This window comes from Penicillium odoratum (genome assembly GCF_028828045.1).
Source record: "Penicillium odoratum strain IBT 22623 chromosome Unknown utg000003l_segment0_segment0, whole genome shotgun sequence".
In the NCBI taxonomy this organism is placed as follows: domain Eukaryota; kingdom Fungi; phylum Ascomycota; class Eurotiomycetes; order Eurotiales; family Aspergillaceae; genus Penicillium; species Penicillium odoratum.
The window spans coordinates 2,486,867-2,507,662 of record NW_026643145.1 but is presented as its reverse complement, the minus strand read 5'-3'; the positions used below and the strand labels follow the sequence as shown (position 1 = coordinate 2,507,662).

Sequence of the window (20,796 nt, the reverse complement as noted above, 5' to 3'; positions counted from 1 at the left end):
CCTTTCTTGTTCTGTGAGGATACAACCCGAACATTGCTATTTGTTCGCCCTCAAGCACTTGATATTAACGTAACCTAAAGGTTACATAGTGACGAGGACCGAGTGATTGCATATGCACTCGCTACAGTTTGACGAATCTCCTCACTTCTGGTCCGCTCACGACCCCCGCATCCCGGAGTTGTTCCATTCGCTAATCCTGCCCGAGTCAACAAGGATCGGCACTTCGCCAGGAACCCGGGGACACTGTGGTACCGAGTCATTCTTATTCCAGTACAAATAACGCAAATCATGCGGTCACAGCCGCCTCGTGATGCTGCTTTGTGCTTTATTGTGGGGAAGCAATTAAACAGACTGCCGACCGATTATACTAAGGTCGCACCAGCACTTGAGCTCGTCCGACCGGTGCGAACTCCCAATGTGACATTCCCTCGCTTTGACGGCCTAGCCCATTGGGTTGGATATGTGAGTCCCTAATATGGGGAATCAGTATGCCGATCGATATGTGGAATGCTTCCCCGCAAGCTGGGTAAATAAGGGAGCTTGACCCGGCGAGGGGGGCGTGGGTTTAAATTTGGACGAAGCTGTCGCGTCAGAACTCAACAAGCCTCGCAGGTTGGATTGTTTTCACGGGGCTCATTATGCTGTCGCGAATCTCCCGCCCCCGCGTGGACATGCTCAGTGTTGTTGCAGCACTTCTTTATGCTTCGGCCGCTATAGCTTCACAACATGCTGCCGTCGGTAGCTTTGACGTTCTTGATTATGTCAATCCCTTCATTGGAACCGCGAATGGAGGTATGGAAGATATAGATATTGCTGGTGGCTATGTTGACGTAAACTACAGGACACGTTTTCGCCGGCGCAACACTGCCGTTTGGTGAGTCAATAAATGTCGAGTAGCCGGACAGAGCTGATAAGAACAGGCATGGCCAAAGCTGTCGCGGATACAGTGGGCGAGAATCAAGCTGGTTTTGCATACGACGACTCGACCGTCACAGGCTTCTCGCACATGCACGACTCGGGCACAGGTGGTGTATGTATAGCTCAGAACTCTATCCAGGTATAAACAGAAGTTGACAATCGCAGTCACCATCCATGGGAAATTTCCCTATATTTGCCCAGCCTGCCTGTCCCCACGACGACATAAACCAATGTGTCTGGCAGCAAACCGACCGAGGAGTGGCCTGGCTGGAAAATAACCACTCTCCTGTTGCCCGTCCCGGATATTTTGGCATCTCATTGGAGAACGGTGTCCATGCAGAAATGACAACGACCAATCGTTCAGCTTTGTATAGATTCACCTTTGACAACTCATCCAGTACCTCTCTGAGCCCTGTGATTCTGGTGGATTTGATGGATCTACCGCAGTCACGGACCAATGGAACCGCCGTTGTAGATCAGTCAACCGGACGGCTCAGTGGAAACGGCACGTTCAATCCCAGCTTTGGTATTGGAAGCTATGATCTCCATTTTTGCGTTGATTTCAAGGGGGCCGAGCTCCGTGACACAGGTGTATGGACTAATAACCGCGCAAACTTCACCCAAAAGACTGTGACCATGCTAGCTGATGGGAACAATACCCCGGACACTCTATCAGGTGGTACATTTGCCCGGTTCCACGCACCACAAAACAATACCATCTTGGCTCGGGTCGGTGTAAGCTTCCTGAGCGTGAATCAAGCTTGCGATAACGCGGAGAAGGAACAGCCTGATTTCGACTTTGATGGAACACGGGCAGTAGCAGAAGATGCGTGGAGGAAGAAGCTGAAAGCCGTTTCTATCGATGCGGAAGGGGTCTCGAAGGATTTTCAAACCATTTTCTGGAGCGGAGCTTATAGGGCTTTTATCTCCCCGCAGGACTATACAGGTGAAAATCCTCTCTGGAAGAGTGACGAGCCTTACTACGACAGCTATTACTGGTGAGCACTTTGAAGCATGATGAAAGGAATTACCGCTCTGATGATTTCAACAGCATTTGGGACTCTTATCGCAGCATTCATCCACTCTTGACCCTTGTGGATCCCGTGTCGCAGTCCCTCATGATGCGCAGTCTTGTCGACATCTATCGACATGAAGGCTACTTACCTGACTGTCGCATGTCTCTGTGCAAGGGATTAACCCAGGGAGGCTCCAATGCAGATGTAGTCATGGCAGATGCCTACCTGAAAAAGGTCCCCGGCATAGACTGGGATACTGCTTATGAAGCTGTGGTAAAAGACGCCGAAGTGGAGCCTCAGAACTGGAACGTGGAGGGACGCGGTGGGTTACACAGCTGGAAGAGTCTTGGGTACATTCCATTCGACGACTACGATCCATACGGAGTGGGCACGCACACTCGCAGCGTCTCACGAACAGTGGAGTACGGATATAACGACTTTTGCATTGCAGAGATGGCCAAGGGAATGGGACATTTGGCCGACCACGATAAATACATTACGCGCTCTGGAAACTGGAACAATTTGTTCAAAGCGGATCAAAAGTCCAGCATCAATGGAGTTGACACTGGCTTCACTGGCTTCCTGCAGCCTCGATATACGAACGGTACTTGGCGCTACCAGGACCCCATTCTGTGCAGCCCTCTTCTGGACTTTGATGGCTGCTACCTCAACCCTACCGGTCATGAGACATACGAAGGAAGCGCTTGGCTGTATACCTTGTACGTTCTATCCCTAGTTGAAGTTCCCAATCACTGACGAATTTCCAGTTATGCTCCCCATGACATGGGAGCATTAGTCCAGGCGCTTGGTGGAATGAAAAAATTCACTTCTCGATTAGAATACTTCCACAAATCTGGACTGCTGTACGTGGGCGACGAGCAGGCCTTCCTTCCTATCTTCCAGTTCCATTATTCGGGACGCCCCGCTCTGTCGGCAAAGTACAGCCACTCCTACATTCCATCTCAATTTAACACCACTGTTGAAGGTATTGCCGGCAATGACGATAGTGGAGCCATGGGGTCATTTGTCGTCTTGAGTATGATGGGTCTTTGGCCAGTACCAGGTCAAGATGTCTACCTCATCACTCCGCCATACTTCAAAGAGGTCAACGTTACGAACGGCATTACAGGTAATGTTGCGACGGTCCGGAACGTGAACTTTGATCCAAGCTACGCATCAATTAATATTCAGAGTGTCAAATGGAATGGCAAGCCCTGGACGAAGAACTGGATTACCCATGACTTCTTTACGGATGGTGGAGTTCTTGAACTGGAGCTGGGTGCGGTGGAAAGTGATTGGGGAACCAAGATTGAAGACTTGCCTCCTAGTCTCTCAGACTATCACACCTAAGGATTTATACCTTCTTCATAACATGATTATCGTTACATCAATGAAAATATGTCAATTTCTCCAAGTCCTCTATGCACAGGCTGTTTCTGACCAGATAACTAGTGCAGCCTTTCTCCACTTTCGTCAAAGCGAACAACGTCCCCAGTAAGCAAGGCATGCTGAAGACCCTGTGCAATCTTCATAACCGTAATTCCAGTCTCAAGCTTTACAGGCACAGGAGTATCCTTCAAAATGCACTCGACAAACTCATTAGCCTCAAGCGCAAACGCATCCTGGAATCGCTGCCAGTACTCCGGCTGGACCTCATGACGCATGCCGAGCTTATCAGCCAAGACCACGTTATTCTCCCTGGGAATAACATTCACCATTAATTTTCCCTCAGTACCAGTGATCTCGGTACAGACATCGTGGCCGTGTGCCTGCGTACGAGAGCAGTAGAAGTAGGCAATTTTCCCACCCCAGAACTCCACAACTCCAACGGCGTTATCCACGTCTGAAAGCTCCCTCAGCTCTGGATGGTGCTGGAGAGTACCTACTGCCCAACAGGCTTTGGGAACTGGGTTGTTCAGGTACCAAAGAGATAGATCGATGTCATGAATGGCACAGTCGACAAAGATACCGCCATTGCGAGCTGCATATCGAACGAAAAAGCCGGTATCGTCGCGGAGATCACAGGTGTTGGATCGAACCATAAATGAATTTCCGATGGCTTTTTTTTGGTAGATCTTTTCGCCTGCATCGCGGTAGGAGGCATCGAATCGACGAGAGAAGCCTGCCATGACCTTAAGGTGAGGGGTTTTGTTGGCTGCATCCACTACCGATTGTGCCTTCCAACTGGTTAGCGTTAAATCCCATACTATTGCAGTTTCATCAAATACCTCGGCAATATCAGTGCTCAATGGCTTCTCGCAGAGTACATGGATGTTTTTTGCAATAGCAGCCAGCGATTGGCTACTGTGGACATCGGTGCTGTTTGGGAAATAAGTCTCACTGGGGTAGGAGAGCATTTGAATGGCACCTACATACCTGGTGGAAATCCAGACGGCCTGAAGACCTGGCTGTTCCAACATCTCATCGTAGTTGTGGTATACCTTGATTCCGAATTCTCGATATTCGAGGTTTTCCGTGGCCCATTTGATCTCACTAGGGTCGGTTGTGCACACCGCCACGACCTGGCTTTTGGGAACTCGGTAGAGCAGAGTATGGACATGGCGCTTTCCCTAGGATATATGAGCTTCCAAAAAATACAGTTTGATTATAGGCTTTGATTACCATACGGCCAAGACCGACAACGGCAATTTGAAGTCGTTGCATCGCTCTGAATTCAATAATTGAAGGATTTAATGATATAACTGAGATTGATTGAAGATTCTGTCGACAGTTGTATTTGAAGTGATTTTATTGATTTGAAAGGCTCTAAGTTGAAAGTATGCAAGATATTCATGATCTTTATAGTTGCAGATTCAGAACAATGGAGCCATGAAGGATGAATCCCCGCCGGGTCCTGCCATTTCAGGATTGTAGAGATGACCAGTTTGATATGAGTTCATGGATTCAAATGACTTCAAATTTTACCTGATGGTTGTAAACTCCAGTGATACCATTCCAAAACTTTCCTTTTCCAGTAAAAGCCGGCCATTGTTGTGATGATCCATGCGGGGGTTCCTACTCAAACAGGATAATCCCATGCGGGGTAGATCCCCACTCCTTATTTAGGAAGGTGTCGCCGGTCACTTCATTAATTGTTGATTCTCCAGAGTTATCAATTGCATCCATGGATTGTTTATTAACTGCAGTTGACGTGACAAGCAGTGCTATGTCGAACAAGGCCCCATGCTTGAACTGCAGAGGTAAGGATAGTCTGTTCCAATCTTGACTTGACTAATTTTTGTAACTAGAAAGTCATCAAAAATGTACGTGCTGAGGACAAGTCACAAGACGGGTCTGCTCATACTTTGCCGCAGGTGATAAGCAAAGACCAGTTTGCCGACGATGTGAGACCAAAGGACTCGACTGTCGACCTGTGCAAAGAAAGGCCGTCTTCCGGCACGGTTCAACCGCAAATTTAGAAGAGAATTTTACACAAAGCCAAACATGGGTTGACAGTAAGCCCAGAACCTGGAGACAGCCAAAATGTCCCTCCATCTCGAGTCAATCCCCGAGGGTCAACGCGTGGGAGAATGGCGAACGTATGACTTCGTCACCTCTCAGTGGATTTACAACTGATCAGAGGAATTCCGCTGCAAACCCGGTGGGTTCATCCACGCAGAATGGTAGCAACATTAGCAGCATCAATCATGCCGGAATCATACCATTCAATTTGGACCTTCCAGCACAATCCGTTCAGAGTTCTCCAATTTCTATTATCCCTTCCCCACTGTCTTCACTTACTAGCAACGCCGATCCGAATCTCTATCCAGACTCGTATGGTGATCACACTGCAAAAAGAAGACGTATATCAGATAATGATTCCTTATCTCCGTCTTTGTCTGATTACTCTCATGCCAGCTCATTTGGAACCATACAGGAATCCTGTCTGATGAGGTATTTCATCGAAGAACTCTCTCCCTGGGTAAGACTGAGTGCTCTTGCTATCGTTCGTAGACTAATTTTATCAGTTTGATCATTGTGATGACCGTCGACATTTTCAACTGGAGGTGCCTCGCCGTGCCCGTCACTGTCCTACTCTTCGGAACGCGATTTGTGCAGTGGCCGCACGTCATTTATGCCGTCTTCCAAAATACAAGACTTCTCATGGCATTGTATACTGTGGCCAATCACTTCCAAACTTGAAGAATTCAAGTGCCCTCGAGTACATGTTGAAGTGCATTCCAGATCTCATTCAATTCCCCAAGACACAAGATCCTACCCATCAAGAGAACATCATGGCAGCCACTGTGATACTACGCCAGTACGAAGAGATGGATGAAGAAATGGACGAAGGCGATATTAATGGAAATTACCAGGTTGATGGAAGAGTCAATTTTCTGGCGATCACACAAACCATCATAGACTCTATGATTGCGTCCCCTCTCGACCAGTCTCTGGCGAAGGCGGCATATTGGATCACTGTGCGACAAGAGATCTACTACGCCTTGACAAGAGAGACTGTTCCGCACCTACGCTTTGATTCGGATCTTTGGCAAAGCACCGCTGTGGCCAATCATATGATTCTATTTGCGGGGGAGGTTGCCACTTGGCGCTGGGGGCAGCAGTTACGAGAGGATTGGGGTAAGGCTTATTGATTTCCCGTGTAAACCTGGCTAACACAAAGCAGCGCAGCTCAAGTTAAAAGAGCAGCAGCTTGTGCATGATTCAATCGGAGAACTTGAGCCAATCCTTGAGCTTAAAGCGGACCGAACGAAAGGAGAAATATTCCCTACCACCTGGTACAGCTTTGACATCCAGGTTACGGCAATCCAACACTTTAGACTTGCCCAGATGATCTTGACAGGAGAAAATCCTCACCTTGAGTTAGTCCGATATTTTAGCTAGTCAGAAGCATGCTAACTGACCAGAAACGCAACTCGTGCTATACATCGAAAGACAGAGGCTCAGGTTCGATCAATCGTGTTAGATATATGTGGAATCGCCATGAACCATCCTCGAGTACAGCCTGCGCTCGTCAATGCAGTGATTGCGACCACTTTATATGGCGAATACTTTACGGACCCGGTGGAACGAGATGCCTTGGTAGGCATCATCAATAAAACCAAAGATATACATGCCTGGCCGATGAGGAAGCCCTACCAAACAGTCCAGCGACGATGGGAATTGATGGATAGCGCAGAAATATAGACTGGGCATATTTCAACTCAAAGCAATCTAACTCTTAGTTTGGATATCTCCCGACCCCGCCAGTTGCTTCCTCGGCGCCTTGCCCCCCTTCTGCATTGGTGACCTCCTTCGAGTTTCACCTCTAAACACTGCGTCATCATCCGCTATTTCTGTCAATTCGCCAACTGACATCACGGCAACCGAGACTCAAACAGCTTGGGGCGTTCACAAACTCTGCCGTTACACGCACGGTCTCAAGGGTAAATGCCGTATTATCCTGCCCTGTCTCTTCAATCTGCACCAACATTATTGTTCCGTCTTTTGTCGTTGTCTCATCGGCAAGAAGGAACACGCTCATTTCAATAGAGGTTCCCTTCACATTTCCAAGTGAGAACTGAGCGACATCCAAAGGACTCCATCCTATGAATGGCGATGTGAATGGAACTTCGATCGGGGGGAGGGTCACCGAGTTCTGGGTATATTGATGGAGTGAATCCCTGGTGTTCTCTTTAACAAGAACAAGCGCTGGTATAGAGTCTAGCTTATCGCCTTCATGGTATGCCGTATCAAGAATAGATGATAGAATCTAGTTCGGTGAGCATGGAGTATCTTGAGTCAGTCGGTCGATATCTGGCGTACTTGAGATGAAACATCATGAATAGCGATGATGCTTATGGGCGTTTTTTGTAAATAATATATCGTCAATTGTGCCTAGGTAAATTGGAATGAGTAGAAAGACAGTATAAATACTTCAAATCCGGTATATTATGGCTATCACGTGGGTCTTCGCCCCCAATTATGTGGGTGAATCGGGGCAAATAGACAGAAGGTTGAGAAACTTGGAGACATGTGAGGGAAGTACTCATACAGCATCACTGGAATGCAATCCTTTGAGTTGTGATTTTCTTGATGCTGAGGGTCAATGAATTTGTGTGAATATAGGTAGAAGTCGAAGTGAAATTCTGGTCAATTGAGGCCCCATAAATACAAGTTTTCCCATGCCAACTCCAGCGATGATCGTTGTCTCGCAGTAAAAGAAAGGATATCAGTAATGGTTCAGGTGCTCTACCGCTTCCAACTATCGATCTTCTTGCGGCGCTTGTCAAAGATCTCGCCCATTCCCACGCCATCATCACGCTGTCCGTCTTCGTTCTTTCGCTTCCGGCTCTTGTCCAGGGCTCCGCTGCTCTTACTCTTACGGGTAAGGCGCTCAATGCGATCAGCTCCCTCTGTAAGGCCCTTCCACTCGTCTCCGCCATACGTCTGCCGATCACGGCCACGTCGCTTGATTTCTTCCTTCCTGGTCTCCTTTGGTAGACGAACAAAGTTGGTTTCTTCGTAGCGTGCTCGCTCGGCCTCGTACTCGCGGTCCTTCTTGGTCTTAGTCTCTCGGCCACCGGCGAGAATGGTGCTACCGATACTGGGCTCGGCCATGGGCGCGGAAGACATCTCGGCATTGACGAATTCGTCAATAACATTAGACCGGCGGGGTCGGCGATCCTCGCGCTCACGACGCTCGGTTGTGGGGAGGGAGGTGGGCATGATCTTGGGTGGGCGGTAAATGCCATCACTGGGCTCTTCGCGCTTGGCGGCTCTAGCTTGGGGCTTGGCCTCGATCTTGGCTTTCGTAAATGCGGCGACGTTGGGACGATAAGCCATTTCATCCATGTCATCTTCGTCGCTATCGTCCTCGCTGCCATCCGATGATACCTCGTCACCTGAATCCATGACCTTGCTGGGCTTGGCAACCTTCTTCGCCTTGGCAGGTCGCTCGGTCCGCTCTGAATCCTCCGCCGCCTTCACCACCTTATCAACCTGGTACTTCAACCGTCCTTCCAACGGGCGTACACCTCGGTCAAGGAATACCCGCAGCTCAACCAGCTTCTTCACGGCGTCATCTCGGAGCGAATCATTTGTAGAATTTTCCGAATCGTCTGAGTTTTGTTGGGAAGATTGTCGCAGTTGAAAAATAATCAGGAAGACGAGATTATGGAGGTAGGAGAGGAGAATTTCGCTTTTGGTGTCGAGGAGTGAGATACCATCCTGCGGAGGCTCAATCGAGACGTTGGAGGACGCGTCTTTGCGTGGTGCAGGGAGGGATGAAGCGGCGCCATTCAAGCATGATGTGAGGCTCTCAAGGAGGGTTGCCAGCTTTGAGCGCGACTGCGCGATCTCTGAAGCCATGGTGGGTGTCTAATTCGACTTGTTGATCCGCGGAAATTTTTTAATTTTCGATTTTCGGTCTTATCACCACGTGACCAAGCCAGGGCCTTGTCACGTGCAGGCAACACGACGATCGTCATCGGCATTCTGTCCTGTTCTCAGCCTCGTCTTGTCAAATTAGCAGGTGGTGGTGATTTCTTCTGGCCTCAATCGCACTCTTGTGGAATCTTGGGCTCTAATCCCAAGGTTGATCGACTAACACCTCACTGGTAAAACGAAGCCTCACAATACATGCTGATCTGAGGACCACCTAACCTCCAAGATGCGGTTCACCGATCGGAACTCTCTTATTGCCTCAATATTCCTTGCAATCCCTTCCTTTTCGTCGGCCTTTTACCTCCCCGGTGTCGCCCCGTCCTCCTACGATCAGGGTCAAAGCGTCCCTCTCTTTGTCAATCATTTGACCCCCGGCCTTTCACTAGATGATCAACTCCACTCCGTCTTTGCATACGACTATTACCACCCGGCCTTTCACTTCTGCCGACCGGAAGATGGCGTAAAGGATGTGAGGGAATCCCTGGGTAGTATCTTATTCGGTGATCGTATCCAAACCTCTCCACTGGACTTACACATGGCCCAAGATGAGGAATGTAAAGCCATCTGTGGAGAGGTCAAGTTTGATGCTCGCAGTGCCAAATTTGTCAACCGCCGCATCTCCCAGGGATATAACATCAACTGGCTCGTGGATGGACTGCCCGGAGCGCAGCTGAATATGGACGAAAACACCCAAACCCAATTCTACAGTCCCGGTTTCGCTTTGGGTGACTTGGACGAAAATGGACAAGCTGTGCTGAACAACCACTTCAACATCCTAATCGACTACCACCGCGTCGGATATGGTGGCAAGGACAAGCTCCGTGTGGTGGGCGTCCTCGTTCAGCCCGAGTCTCGTGCCGATTCTCGGCTCCTGGATGACGGGACCGCCCAATGCGGCACAAAGGGAACCTTTGTTACTTTGAACGAAGATGGAGAGGCTGAAACTCCGGTCACCTGGACTTACAGTGTCCAATGGAAGGAATCATCTACAGCATGGGCTACCCGTTGGGACAAATATCTTCATGTTTACGACCCGAAGATTCATTGGTTCTCTCTCATCAACTCTGCCGTCTTTGTTGTTTTCTTGGTAGGTATGGTCAGCATGATTCTTGTTCGGGCTCTAAAAAAGGATATCGCCCGTTACAACCGATTGGATTCGTTCAACCTGGAAGATCTGGACGGCACCTCTGCTGCTGTCGAAGATGGAATCCAGGAGGACTCGGGGTGGAAGTTGGTCCACGGTGACGTCTTCCGATGCCCCAAGTCCCCTCTCTTGCTTAGTGTACTGCTGGGCAATGGCGCTCAGCTCTTTATGATGACCGGGGTGACCGTCGGTATGTAATAACCCGGACTAGTTGGTGGACCTGTATACTAATTCCTACAGCATTCGCACTTCTCGGCCTCCTCTCCCCGGCCAACCGTGGTTTCCTGGCTACTGCCATTCTCTTAATCTCTGCCCTTTTCGGTTCCATCGGTGGCTACGTGTCGGCGCGTGTCTACAAAGCCTTTGGCGGTGAGGCCTGGAAGCGCAACATCATCATGACTCCCTTGTTGATTCCTGGTTTTGTCTTTTGCATTTTCTTCTTCCTCAATTTGTTCGTGTGGGCCAAGGGTTCTAGCGGTGCTGTGCCATTCGGCACAATGCTGGCCCTGGTCCTCATATGGTTTGTCATCAGCGTTCCGTTGAGTGTTGCCGGTAGTTGGCTTGGATTCAGACAAAAGGTAAGGCCCTTGACCAACCACTACCTATGTGATGCTAATCTATTCTAGGCTATCGAGGGCCCAACCAAAACTAACCAGATTCCCCGTCAAGTGCCTCCAATGGTTGGTAGCCTTCGAACCACTCCATCTATTCTCCTAACGGGTATTTTGCCCTTTGGTGCTATCTTTGTTGAACTCTATTTCATCATGACCTCGCTCTGGACCAACAAGATCTATTACATGTTCGGATTCCTGTTTCTGTGCTATGGTCTGATGATCATCACGTCCGCAGCCACCACCGTTCTACTGGTCTACTTCTTGCTGTGCGCCGAGAACTACCGGTGGCACTGGCGCGCCTTCGCCGGCGCTGGTATGGCAGGTGGATATGTGTTCCTGAACGCGCTTGTCTTCTGGGCGACCCGAGTAAGCTTTGGTGGCTTGACCGGAGCTGTGCTTTATGTGGGCTATTCGGCCTTGATTGGTTTCCTTGTCTTCATTCTAACCGGTTTGTTCCCCTGGATTTGGATCCTTTCATCTACCCTAACTGACTCTTCCAGGCTCTATTGGTTTCTTCGCCAGTTGGGCATTTGTGCAACGCATCTACGGGTCCATCAAGGTGGATTAGTGCGGCAATCATTTAGCCATTTGCGGGCTCTTAAAACCTACCCCTTTGCCGTTCGTCTCATGTTGATTTAACGGAAGCATTATTTGCGGAGATAGAGTCTTTGGTTTGATTTCTCGGGAGATATCCCTCATAATGATTGGGAAGGGGTACTTGTATATATAGTTAGGCAGCGGATTTCCTTTCCCAGTGCTCATCCCTTGCCTCAGCCGACTGAGTAGAACGCCCCTGGGAGCTGATTAGATCAGTGAACCTTGCATAAGCTCAGAGACTGATTACAGTCACTAAAGCGAAAGACAGGGTCCCAGGGATGTAGCCGGTCCACATTCTAGTAGGCTGAGAGAATGCAATCTTCGTAACATGAAACATGAACCATGACCCCTGGAATGCCAAAAGTGTTATGAAAGAGACTTGAACTGTCCAAAGTCGTTCTTCACTGACACAAGATTTACCGTCAAAATTGAGCGTCCATCTTTCGAGGTCACGATGTATTTCTCGATCATTGCAGCTTTTGGAATCCTCTCTCTAACAACAGCTAGCAAGCCTGAGGTGAGCCTCAGAATACCAAGGCAGGATATTAGACACGCTAACGCACAAACAGAATGAGCTACTTATGAGCGCTGCTGTTCTGTTTGGGAGTCATACATCAAAGTATACGTTTGAATCAAATGCGTGTCAAGCATTAGAAAAACATTATAAGCTGAATTGGCTGACTTTGACACCTGGAGATGATTATTACCGATGTTCTTTCTATAAGTATGTATCCATTTTGATTTCTACTCCCAAATTAGTGTCTTAACATTGATTAGGTCATCCGATTGCAGTGGAAAAGTGTCGAACTATTTCCTCAACTCTCCTGGTTCTGGGTCACCAAAGAAACAAGTACACTTGGATCATATCAAGCCTCAAGGCAACAGTGTCATTTGTGAAACTCTACAGTGAAGTGTCTTCATTTCTCTCGTCATTATGTGACATCTTCGCTCTCTTACTGTATGAAACTGGGTAGTTTGAATCATCCGCTATCATTACTTAGCTCATATCACGCGGAAGTTCGGAAGAATAGCTTCTTCGCTTGGTATATCCAATGAAATCCAATAAACATGTTATCTTTGGTGCTCCACCGCCTTTTAATCAGGTACAAAGTATGATAGTAACTAACCAACCTGTTCGGACTCCGTACTGTTCGTCCGTATCCCCGAGGTTCACTCTATGCACTCACTGTACATCAAAATTGCGTGGAGTTTGACGGACAAGGTCCAATTCACACAATGTAAGCGATATTTAGTCCTTCTACTTTATATCTCAAATAGACAGGAAAATCGAAATGACTAGAAGTGCCAAGTGGAGCCGAGTGCCAGAACGACGTAGTTGTGGTCGTGTCATGCCAAGCCCCATGGGGTCTGGACTCCTCCGAGGTCGCCACTTTGCTTCTTTCCCTTTATTTTTCTGGATCTTTTCCTCTATACAGTGCAACTGAATTCTGATATCCTTGCTTTTGTATTTCCCCTGCTTAATCCGTCCGGATTGCATTGCGTGCCGTCTTCCAACCTCCCGCCAGCACAGCCACACTTCCCCCCTCGTTCTACCCCGCGTCTTCTATTCACTTTCTTTTCTCAAAGCCACCGTTCGCCCCTGCCGATCTTCATTCGACTTGCATGCGCTGAAACCGACCACTTGATACCGCTCACAGTTTTGGATCTGTGTGTTTGATCATGGGTAAATCGTAGGTAGCGATACGCCCAGGGCCCCAGCGCGTGAGACCGGAAGTGTATGGAAAGTCCGCCTCTTGAGGCGAATGATTCCAAGATCACTGTGTGCTCGATTTTCTATGGCGCATTCCCGCGGCTAACGGTGGTGCCACAGACAATCAAAGCTGTCGCCCACTCAGCTCGATGAGCTGCAACAAGCAACCCACTTCGATAAGAAGGAGTTACAGCAATGGTACAAAGGTATGGAAGAGCATGGATAGCATTCCGGAGTAGGGCGAAGAGGTTGCTAAAGCTGTATTTAATAGGCTTCCTCAAGGACTGCCCTTCAGGCACATTGACCAAAGAGGAGTTCCAGAAGATTTACCGACAATTCTTCCCATTCGGTGATCCGTCATCCTTCGCAAATTATGTCTTCCGGGTGTTTGATTCGGACAACAGCGGAATGATCGATTTCAAAGAGTTCATTTGCGCGCTCTCGGTCACCTCCCGCGGAAAGATGGAGGACAAGCTTGATTGGGCTTTCCAACTATACGATATTGATGGTGATGGCAAGATCACATACGACGAGATGCTAGCCATTGTTGAGGCGATCTATAAGATGGTCGGCTCCATGGTGAAATTACCCGAGGATGAAGATACACCGGAGAAGCGTGTGCGGAAGATCTTCCGCATGATGGACAAAGACGAGAATGGCAGCTTGGATCTTTTGGAATTCAAGGAAGGAAGTCGTCTTGATCCCAGCATAAGTAGTGCTTTGAGCCTCTATGATGGTCTTGTTTAAAGCTGGAATTGGCGAATCGGACCGGCGAGAGGCGATCATCTGTGAATCCGGCGCAATTGTCTATTAATTGGGGGATCTTTGTATTTTTTTTTGGTCTCTAACGTACTTACTTTGCATAGTTGATTTGCGCCTGAAATCTTATTAGATGCTTATTCGGAAAGTCAAAAGTACATAACACCAGACGATCCACACCTATACATGAGAATCCTTTGCTTTCCTGTATAAGTGGATCTTCCCATTTGGGTTAAGCTTCACCTCTTATCACTTGAGCACAGTAATTCTGGACATGTTCGATATCCTCAGCCCCCAATCTTTATTTAAAAATGTAGTAGCCTGCTGCGTTGGAGGTTGAGTGAGAAGGAGAATAGGTAGGAGACTGGGTATTCAAATGATAAATAGGACATCTGGAGGCATTGAAACATTATTTGTTTCAGGCGCATAAAATGCATGCTTCCCTCTAGTAAAAAGTAGATAACGAACCCCGCAGAATCTCGCAGCAAAGGGACCAATGATAATCAAGTCAATAACAAGTTGTACGTAAGAAGGGCGTGAGATGATCTAATTTATGGGAAAAGAATAGCAAGAATAGCCAAGGGAAGTGGGGTGATTTCCCGAATCCTACTTATACTGTTTACAACCTGAGCAACTCCAGCTTCCTCACCACTCGCTACCTCCAGCCATGGCCACAACCGAAGTTGAGCGAGCAGCCAGCCTCCTAGATGCACAAGACAAGGCCGCCCAACTCTTCATTGAGATCGAACGCGACCTTATCCGCCCCGGCGTCAGCGAGAAGACACTCAATGACGAGATCTACAAACTCGGTTTCGACCGCTATGGCATCAAAACCCACTGGCACAAGCGAGTCATCCGCAGCGGACCTAACACTCTGAGTCCCTTCTCCGACAACCCTCCAGACCGCGTCATCCAATCCGACGACATCCTAGTCGTAGATCTAGGACCCGTCTTTGAAGCCTGGGAGGCAGATTTCGGGCGAACCTACGTTCTCGGCAATGACCCTCATAAAATCAAGCTGCGCGATTCACTGCAGCCCATCTGGAATATTGTCAAGGCGAAATATGACGAGAATCCGGATATGTCGGGAGACGAACTGTACGATATTGCGTGTGGAATTGCGGGGGAACATGGATTTGATTTCGGAGCTGATATTGCGGGGCATCTGGTCGGCTCTTTTCCCCATGAGCGGATTCCAAAGGATCGGACTACGCTCTACATTACTAAGGGTAATAATGAGACTATGAACAAGCCAGGGAAGGACGGATATAAACGGCACTGGATTTTGGAGATTCACCTTCGGAATACTGCGCTTGGATTTGGGGGGTTCACTGAACAGCTGTTGACAATTTAGGCGTGGCTAAAACTACACAATTGAAGTAGATATGATCTATCAATCATAATATCATCACTCTGATCATTACTCTAGGGACCTACTAATTTCACTCCCCTTCCTGGAACGAAGTGACTTGTATTTATTCTGCCGCGTCTTCGATGCTATATACGTGCATTTTCCTCTACCTACTTAAGTCTGTGGAGATACATGAGTTCAAACTACTATATATGATAATATAATAAATTAAATATTACGTATTTATTTTAATCACTTCTTAACGCTAATCAATCTAATCTTATTCCCTCTTTATCTACTTCCTTTAGTATTACGAGGAAGATTTAATAGAAGACTTAGGGCCTAGGTATTAGACCTTACCTCCTACTATATCTACTACTTAGTAGTCTCCTACTTAGTATCCTATCCAGTAGTCTACCTTTTTTCATACCGTATTAATCTAATAGTCGAAGGTCTCCCCAAATTCATAAATAGCGGAATAGAAAAGAAAGAGAGAGAAAAGAGAAGAGGACAAAAAAGAAGTAGGAGAAGGGAAACATATATCTAAAAAGTCTGCGATGTACCTAAGTGATAGAGGGGTAGACTAGCGCAAAAAAATAAGTCAATTAATTTTGGGGCGGGAAGTGAAGTTAGTAAAAACAGGATTATTATTGTTCTCTATACTCCGTACTCTGTACTCCGTACGAAGTACTCAATGTTGTGTCTCGGGCGGTGAGTTACATAACAAACGCTAGACCTATTATAGATTGAACTCGTTCTGCCGCGGACTCTCCGCAGCTTCAAGTGCATTTGGACTTGACTTGCTTCAAAGTCTAGTCCCAAAGGACTACTTCAATACCCCTCGCTATGTCTGGGCTGTCCTTCAATTAACTGCGCGACCCGACTTCGAATCCGACATTTTACCTCTCCCTGCGCAGATCACTAGTGTGAAGCTACTCTCCGCGCCTCAGAATGGCACCTCCCACTCCAATCCTCGACCAATTCATCGGCAGCGTGTCCGAGCTGGTCCAAGAACGTGATGGTCGAAAACTGCAGGATTTCCTCCAAATAGAACCCCCACTGTCAGACATATACCAACGCATGATTGAGGAACTACGTCAACGATATCCACCCGGCCCCCAGAGCGATACCGAGCTGCAACAACGATGTGAGATTTTGGTTCCACGGACCAAGGGAAGCTCTTCATGGTCTGCATTCCCAACATTTATGCGATTGTACTTTTCTTTCTTGCGCGATGTCAATGTTGAAAACCTACTCGACACCTACAACCTCCTCCGGGCCCTGTTGAAGTAAGTCGCCTTAAAGCAACAAGCTCAGAAAAATGAAAGCTGACAGCTCTTAGTCAATGTGTCCTGGCTCTCGGCGATAGCCAAAATGGAGTCATCGTTCTCCCTACCGTTCTCTACCTGTCGAAAGTCTTGGCCAAATTAGCCATGGGACTGGACCGCCAACCAGAGCTGATCGCACACATTTTACGCATGGAAGGCGGTGCGAACCGGGAAGAAAATATTGAGAAAGTGACATTGGTCGAACAGTCAGCAAACGTGGTGCGAGAAGCTTTCATCAAATGTTTGACCGATCGCAGTGGCACTCCAGGTCCCAATGGGAAGCCGGAGGGCAAACGCGTCGGCATCTACTTGATGGCAAACCTTTGCTTAAAGCTTCTTTTCAAGGTTGGTTGTATAGCTTCCTTCAATGGATTGCGCTGACTCGTACCAGTGTGGGAAGCTGCGTAATGCAGAACAAATGTTTGCCAGCATCACCGCTCAATCTCCTCCCTTGATCCATTTCCCAGCGTCGCAGCGCGTCACCTACCTCTATTACCTGGGTCGATATCTTTTCTCAAATAACCTCTTTCATCCGGCCCAAATCGCCTTACAGGCTGCTTACGACCAATGCCACCGCCAAGCCCTCAGTCAACGAAACTTGATTCTGACATATCTCATACCCTGCAACATCATTATGGGACGATTCCCCTCCAAGGCTCTTCTTCAGCGACCAGAGGCGAAAGGATTAGCAGACCAATTTGCGCCACTTTGTCGTCTGATCGTCCGCGGCGACTATCTGGCATTCCGACAGCACCTTTCGTTCGACTCACCTACTGGACAATGGTTTGCACGAAAAGGCATTCTTCTCGCACTCCGCAATCGTTGTGAGATCCTGGTTTGGCGTTCATTCTGTCGCAAGGTATTCATACATGGTGGGTTTCATGGGGATTCGCAAGCGCAGGCGCAGCGTGGTCCTCCACCGTTTCTATACCTTCAGAAATTGCTTGTTGCTACAAAATGGCTTCAATCACGATCCAATCCATCCAATGGTGCGACCAAACCCCCACTTTCTTATGGGTCACAGACTATCTTCGAACCGATGGACCCAGATTATGTGGGACTTGACAACCAGGGTATCATCACTACTAGCGGGGACTCCCAGCTGATGGAGAAATATGGCGACTATCTGGCTCCAAGCGGTTGCTTTGACGAAGGAGGTTATTGGAATGAAAATGTGCCTGGTCATCTGATTGATGGCACTCCAAATCCCGACTACGGGGAATATGAACTGGATCCGTATGCCGATGATGAGATAGAAGAAGTACAGCCGGCTCTGCTCATGGGGGAGATCGAGTCCATCCTTGCTTCATTACTTACGCAGGGATTGATGCATGGTTACTTGACCCATCGGAACCCTCGTTTCGCTATTCCCGGCTCTCGACTGCGGGGTGCCTTGCCGACTGGGTTCCCTAATGTCTGGGAAATTATCTCCTCCCGGGAGAAAGAAGACAATAGTGTTCCCGGATGGGTCAAGCCGCCTCAAATGTCTTCGTTTGGTGCGCCAGCTCTAGCTGCAGCAGGTGGAGCAGGCCGTGTGGTCAATCTATCGGGTGCCCGACCTGTTGGAGTGCAATAAGATCAATCTTGAACGTTTATGTGATTACTTTGATGATACCTTTACAAATACCCAAAGACAACTATGACTGCTATATTCCAATTTTCGGTTATAAACTATTATTTCTGAGACTTTGTACCATCACTTCCTTTTCTGCTACCGTCACTCACCTTTCTCCAAATTGGGAAACTGACGAAATGTCAAAAGTTCCACCCGGTCATCGTACAAATAGCAACCCGTGACTACTTCAAAATATCTCCTACTCAGTCTCCTACTTAGTATTCTACTTAGTATCCTATCAAGAATTCTACCTTCTTTCATATCGCATTAATCTAACAGTCAAAGGTCTCCTAAATTGATAAATACCGATATAGGAGGAAGAAAGAGAAAAAAGAAAAGAGAAGAAAAATGAAGTGGAAGGAGAAGGGGAAGAAGCAAAAATCGATGGAGGCTTCGAACGTATTTCCAAAAAGTCTGCAGTCTACCCAAGTAATAGAGAGGTAGATAGAGAGTGGTGGTGATACCCTCCCTTATGTTAAGCCCCATATTCTAGATTAGATTAGGGTTGGGTAGGTAGACTAGAAGATCTAAGGTTGGAAGGCGCCGGCGAAGGTGGTGTGGACTTGATGTATTGGAGAAATGAAAGTCATTTTACGGATTTTTTAGGGGAGTGACGGTACAAAGTCTCATATCTCTGAACTGCGAGACCACTAAGTTAACCTCCTCCGAAGCTGACATTTACAACTTGGCTCTCACACTATCTGGTCGCCACATCTCACTCAACAGTCGAGTGGCATTCACCATGTCGGGATGGAGCTGTTCCAGCGAGGAAACACCGAGCATCTTCATACAAATTTCCAGCTCCTCTTGGAGAATTACGTCTGATAGTCACAGCAATCATTCGATTGTAGTCAAACTTACTTTCGGTGCATTTTTCTAATCCCCTCACCACCATATGCCGCAAGACCATCAGGGTTGATTTAGTGACCCCTGCATGAACGCCTGCCGTTTTTAGTTCAAGCCCTCTCTTTGCTCACGAACTTCTTAGGCTACAAAAGTTTGCAGACAATTCGTGGCTTATTCAATTTGGGGTCCATATCTTTGGGGCCAGAATTGGGGCAAATTCTATCTCGAGTCCATGAGATTCACTGCTTCAATCTCAATCTCTCATTGGGCTATTCAGCATGTCGAGACCCTGGCTCATTTGAGGGGCCATATCACGGCCTGGTTTCAGTTTTGATCACTGCTATTCTCGGATCCTTTGACACAGGATTAAGGGTCCTGGGGGCCATGAACCAATTCGAAAATTACTACATTTGGTTTCAAAAAGCTGTTGCTACCCTTCCTGGGCGTTTTAGTCTCATCGAAGACCTTGCTGTATACAGTCCCAAGGGTATTAAAGCGCGTCTGACCTCTGATATGTTTCGTTCGAATAGGTTCATCTTCAGCTTCAATTTACTGCATTCAATTGTCTAACCAAACATTGCTAATTAGCTCATATCTTCAATTATCAATATTCACCATGCAGTTCAAGCTCACCTTCATCACGGCTCTCTTCGCTGCTTCTGCTATTGCCGCCCCTGCTCCCTCCAGCCAGGCCAGCTGCTCCCAGTCTGTGGTCGCCGCTCTCAATGGCGCAACCAAGCAGGTTTCTGATCTCAACTCGAACCTCTCTGGAGCCATCACCGCCGTCTCACTCGTTTCAGTAAGAAACAACCTTCACAACCTGGAATATTCGATTGAAATCTAACACTCCAGGCCATCATTACCGGATTCGCCGACAATCTCTCCACTCTCCTTAACGGCATTGTTCTCCCTTGCGATTTTACCCTGAGTGCTCAGGACCAGCAGGATATTTGTGACGCTGCTACATCGGTAACAGTATCTGCTCTGTAACAAGAAGAACAATCAGCTAACGGATTAATAGTTCATCAACACCGACAAGGCTCTTGTTTCGACTCTCAGTAGCAAGGCCAGCCTCCTCTCTGGCAACATCCTCAGCATCAATGCTCACGCTGCCATCAGCAATCTCGAGACCGCAACCACCGTAAGTTTACATACGCCTGTCCGTTTGGGGAATATGCTGACCAGTCCCAGAACTACCTGCGCCCGGTTGTTAGCAACATGCCCATCTGTGGGGGTTCCGTGCAGTCCGAGCTTAAGGTGCTGGAGTCTGACATCAACAGCGTGGTTGCCGCTTTCTAGTTTCTATGCTGGTGGCTGGCATAAGTGGCTTTTGAGCTATGCACTACTGGAGAGGATTTTGACATGAGTGAATTGCATTTTGTGGGACTAGGACTATGGATATTAGGTTGCGTGAATAGCGTTCGTTGCTTTGAAATTTGACTTAAATTGGTTCACAATTTGGATAAACTTCTCTTGTAGATATTGACTTCATTGACTTGAGAAGAGCACGA

General features: G+C 47.8%; 9 protein-coding genes across 9 annotated transcripts; 7 read left to right on the top strand and 2 right to left on the bottom strand.

Annotated features, from left to right (window-relative positions):
• Positions 1 to 288: 288 nt before the first annotated feature.
• On the top strand, positions 289 to 3,284 carry N7520_004178 (glycoside hydrolase family 92 protein; the record flags this gene model as incomplete). The annotated part of the gene is made up of 7 exons (XM_057138113.1): positions 289 to 462; positions 594 to 792; positions 842 to 874; positions 921 to 1,030; positions 1,084 to 1,916; positions 1,970 to 2,653; positions 2,702 to 3,284. The coding sequence occupies 7 exons, from the start codon at positions 289 to 291 to the stop codon at positions 3,282 to 3,284; spliced, it is 2,616 nt and encodes an 871-aa protein (XP_056998578.1).
• Positions 3,285 to 3,382: 98 nt separating this feature from the next.
• On the bottom strand, positions 3,383 to 4,598 carry N7520_004177 (Gfo/Idh/MocA family protein; the record flags this gene model as incomplete). Its single annotated transcript, XM_057138112.1, has 4 exons — positions 3,383 to 4,111; positions 4,163 to 4,253; positions 4,311 to 4,504; positions 4,557 to 4,598. 4 exons carry the CDS (start codon positions 4,596 to 4,598, stop codon positions 3,383 to 3,385), a joined length of 1,056 nt encoding a protein of 351 aa, XP_056998577.1.
• Positions 4,599 to 5,417: 819 nt separating this feature from the next.
• Positions 5,418 to 7,082, top strand: N7520_004176 (uncharacterized protein; the record flags this gene model as incomplete). Its single annotated transcript, XM_057138111.1, has 5 exons — positions 5,418 to 5,473; positions 5,793 to 5,856; positions 5,903 to 6,515; positions 6,562 to 6,757; positions 6,803 to 7,082. The coding sequence occupies 5 exons, from the start codon at positions 5,418 to 5,420 to the stop codon at positions 7,080 to 7,082; spliced, it is 1,209 nt and encodes a 402-aa protein (XP_056998576.1).
• A 1,044-nt stretch (positions 7,083 to 8,126) lies between these two features.
• Positions 8,127 to 9,245, bottom strand: lcp5 (small subunit rRNA maturation protein LCP5; the record flags this gene model as incomplete). Its single annotated transcript, XM_057138110.1, has 1 exon — positions 8,127 to 9,245. The coding sequence occupies one exon, from the start codon at positions 9,243 to 9,245 to the stop codon at positions 8,127 to 8,129; it is 1,119 nt and encodes a 372-aa protein (XP_056998575.1).
• Positions 9,246 to 9,546: 301 nt separating this feature from the next.
• N7520_004174 (transmembrane 9 family protein) lies at positions 9,547 to 11,646 on the top strand (the record flags this gene model as incomplete). Its single annotated transcript, XM_057138109.1, has 4 exons — positions 9,547 to 10,654; positions 10,705 to 11,042; positions 11,091 to 11,526; positions 11,579 to 11,646. 4 exons carry the CDS (start codon positions 9,547 to 9,549, stop codon positions 11,644 to 11,646), a joined length of 1,950 nt encoding a protein of 649 aa, XP_056998574.1.
• Positions 11,647 to 13,355: 1,709 nt separating this feature from the next.
• On the top strand, positions 13,356 to 14,133 carry N7520_004173 (EF-hand domain-containing protein; the record flags this gene model as incomplete). The annotated part of the gene is made up of 3 exons (XM_057138108.1): positions 13,356 to 13,366; positions 13,507 to 13,592; positions 13,658 to 14,133. The coding sequence occupies 3 exons, from the start codon at positions 13,356 to 13,358 to the stop codon at positions 14,131 to 14,133; spliced, it is 573 nt and encodes a 190-aa protein (XP_056998573.1).
• Positions 14,134 to 14,812: 679 nt separating this feature from the next.
• Positions 14,813 to 15,499, top strand: N7520_004172 (M24 family metallopeptidase; the record flags this gene model as incomplete). Its single annotated transcript, XM_057138107.1, has 1 exon — positions 14,813 to 15,499. The coding sequence occupies one exon, from the start codon at positions 14,813 to 14,815 to the stop codon at positions 15,497 to 15,499; it is 687 nt and encodes a 228-aa protein (XP_056998572.1).
• Positions 15,500 to 16,447: 948 nt separating this feature from the next.
• Positions 16,448 to 18,400, top strand: N7520_004171 (uncharacterized protein; the record flags this gene model as incomplete). Its single annotated transcript, XM_057138106.1, has 3 exons — positions 16,448 to 16,785; positions 16,839 to 17,169; positions 17,216 to 18,400. The coding sequence occupies 3 exons, from the start codon at positions 16,448 to 16,450 to the stop codon at positions 18,398 to 18,400; spliced, it is 1,854 nt and encodes a 617-aa protein (XP_056998571.1).
• A 1,501-nt stretch (positions 18,401 to 19,901) lies between these two features.
• On the top strand, positions 19,902 to 20,584 carry N7520_004170 (uncharacterized protein; the record flags this gene model as incomplete). Its single annotated transcript, XM_057138105.1, has 4 exons — positions 19,902 to 20,084; positions 20,138 to 20,254; positions 20,307 to 20,426; positions 20,477 to 20,584. 4 exons carry the CDS (start codon positions 19,902 to 19,904, stop codon positions 20,582 to 20,584), a joined length of 528 nt encoding a protein of 175 aa, XP_056998570.1.
• Between the last annotated feature and the right edge of the window lie 212 nt (positions 20,585 to 20,796).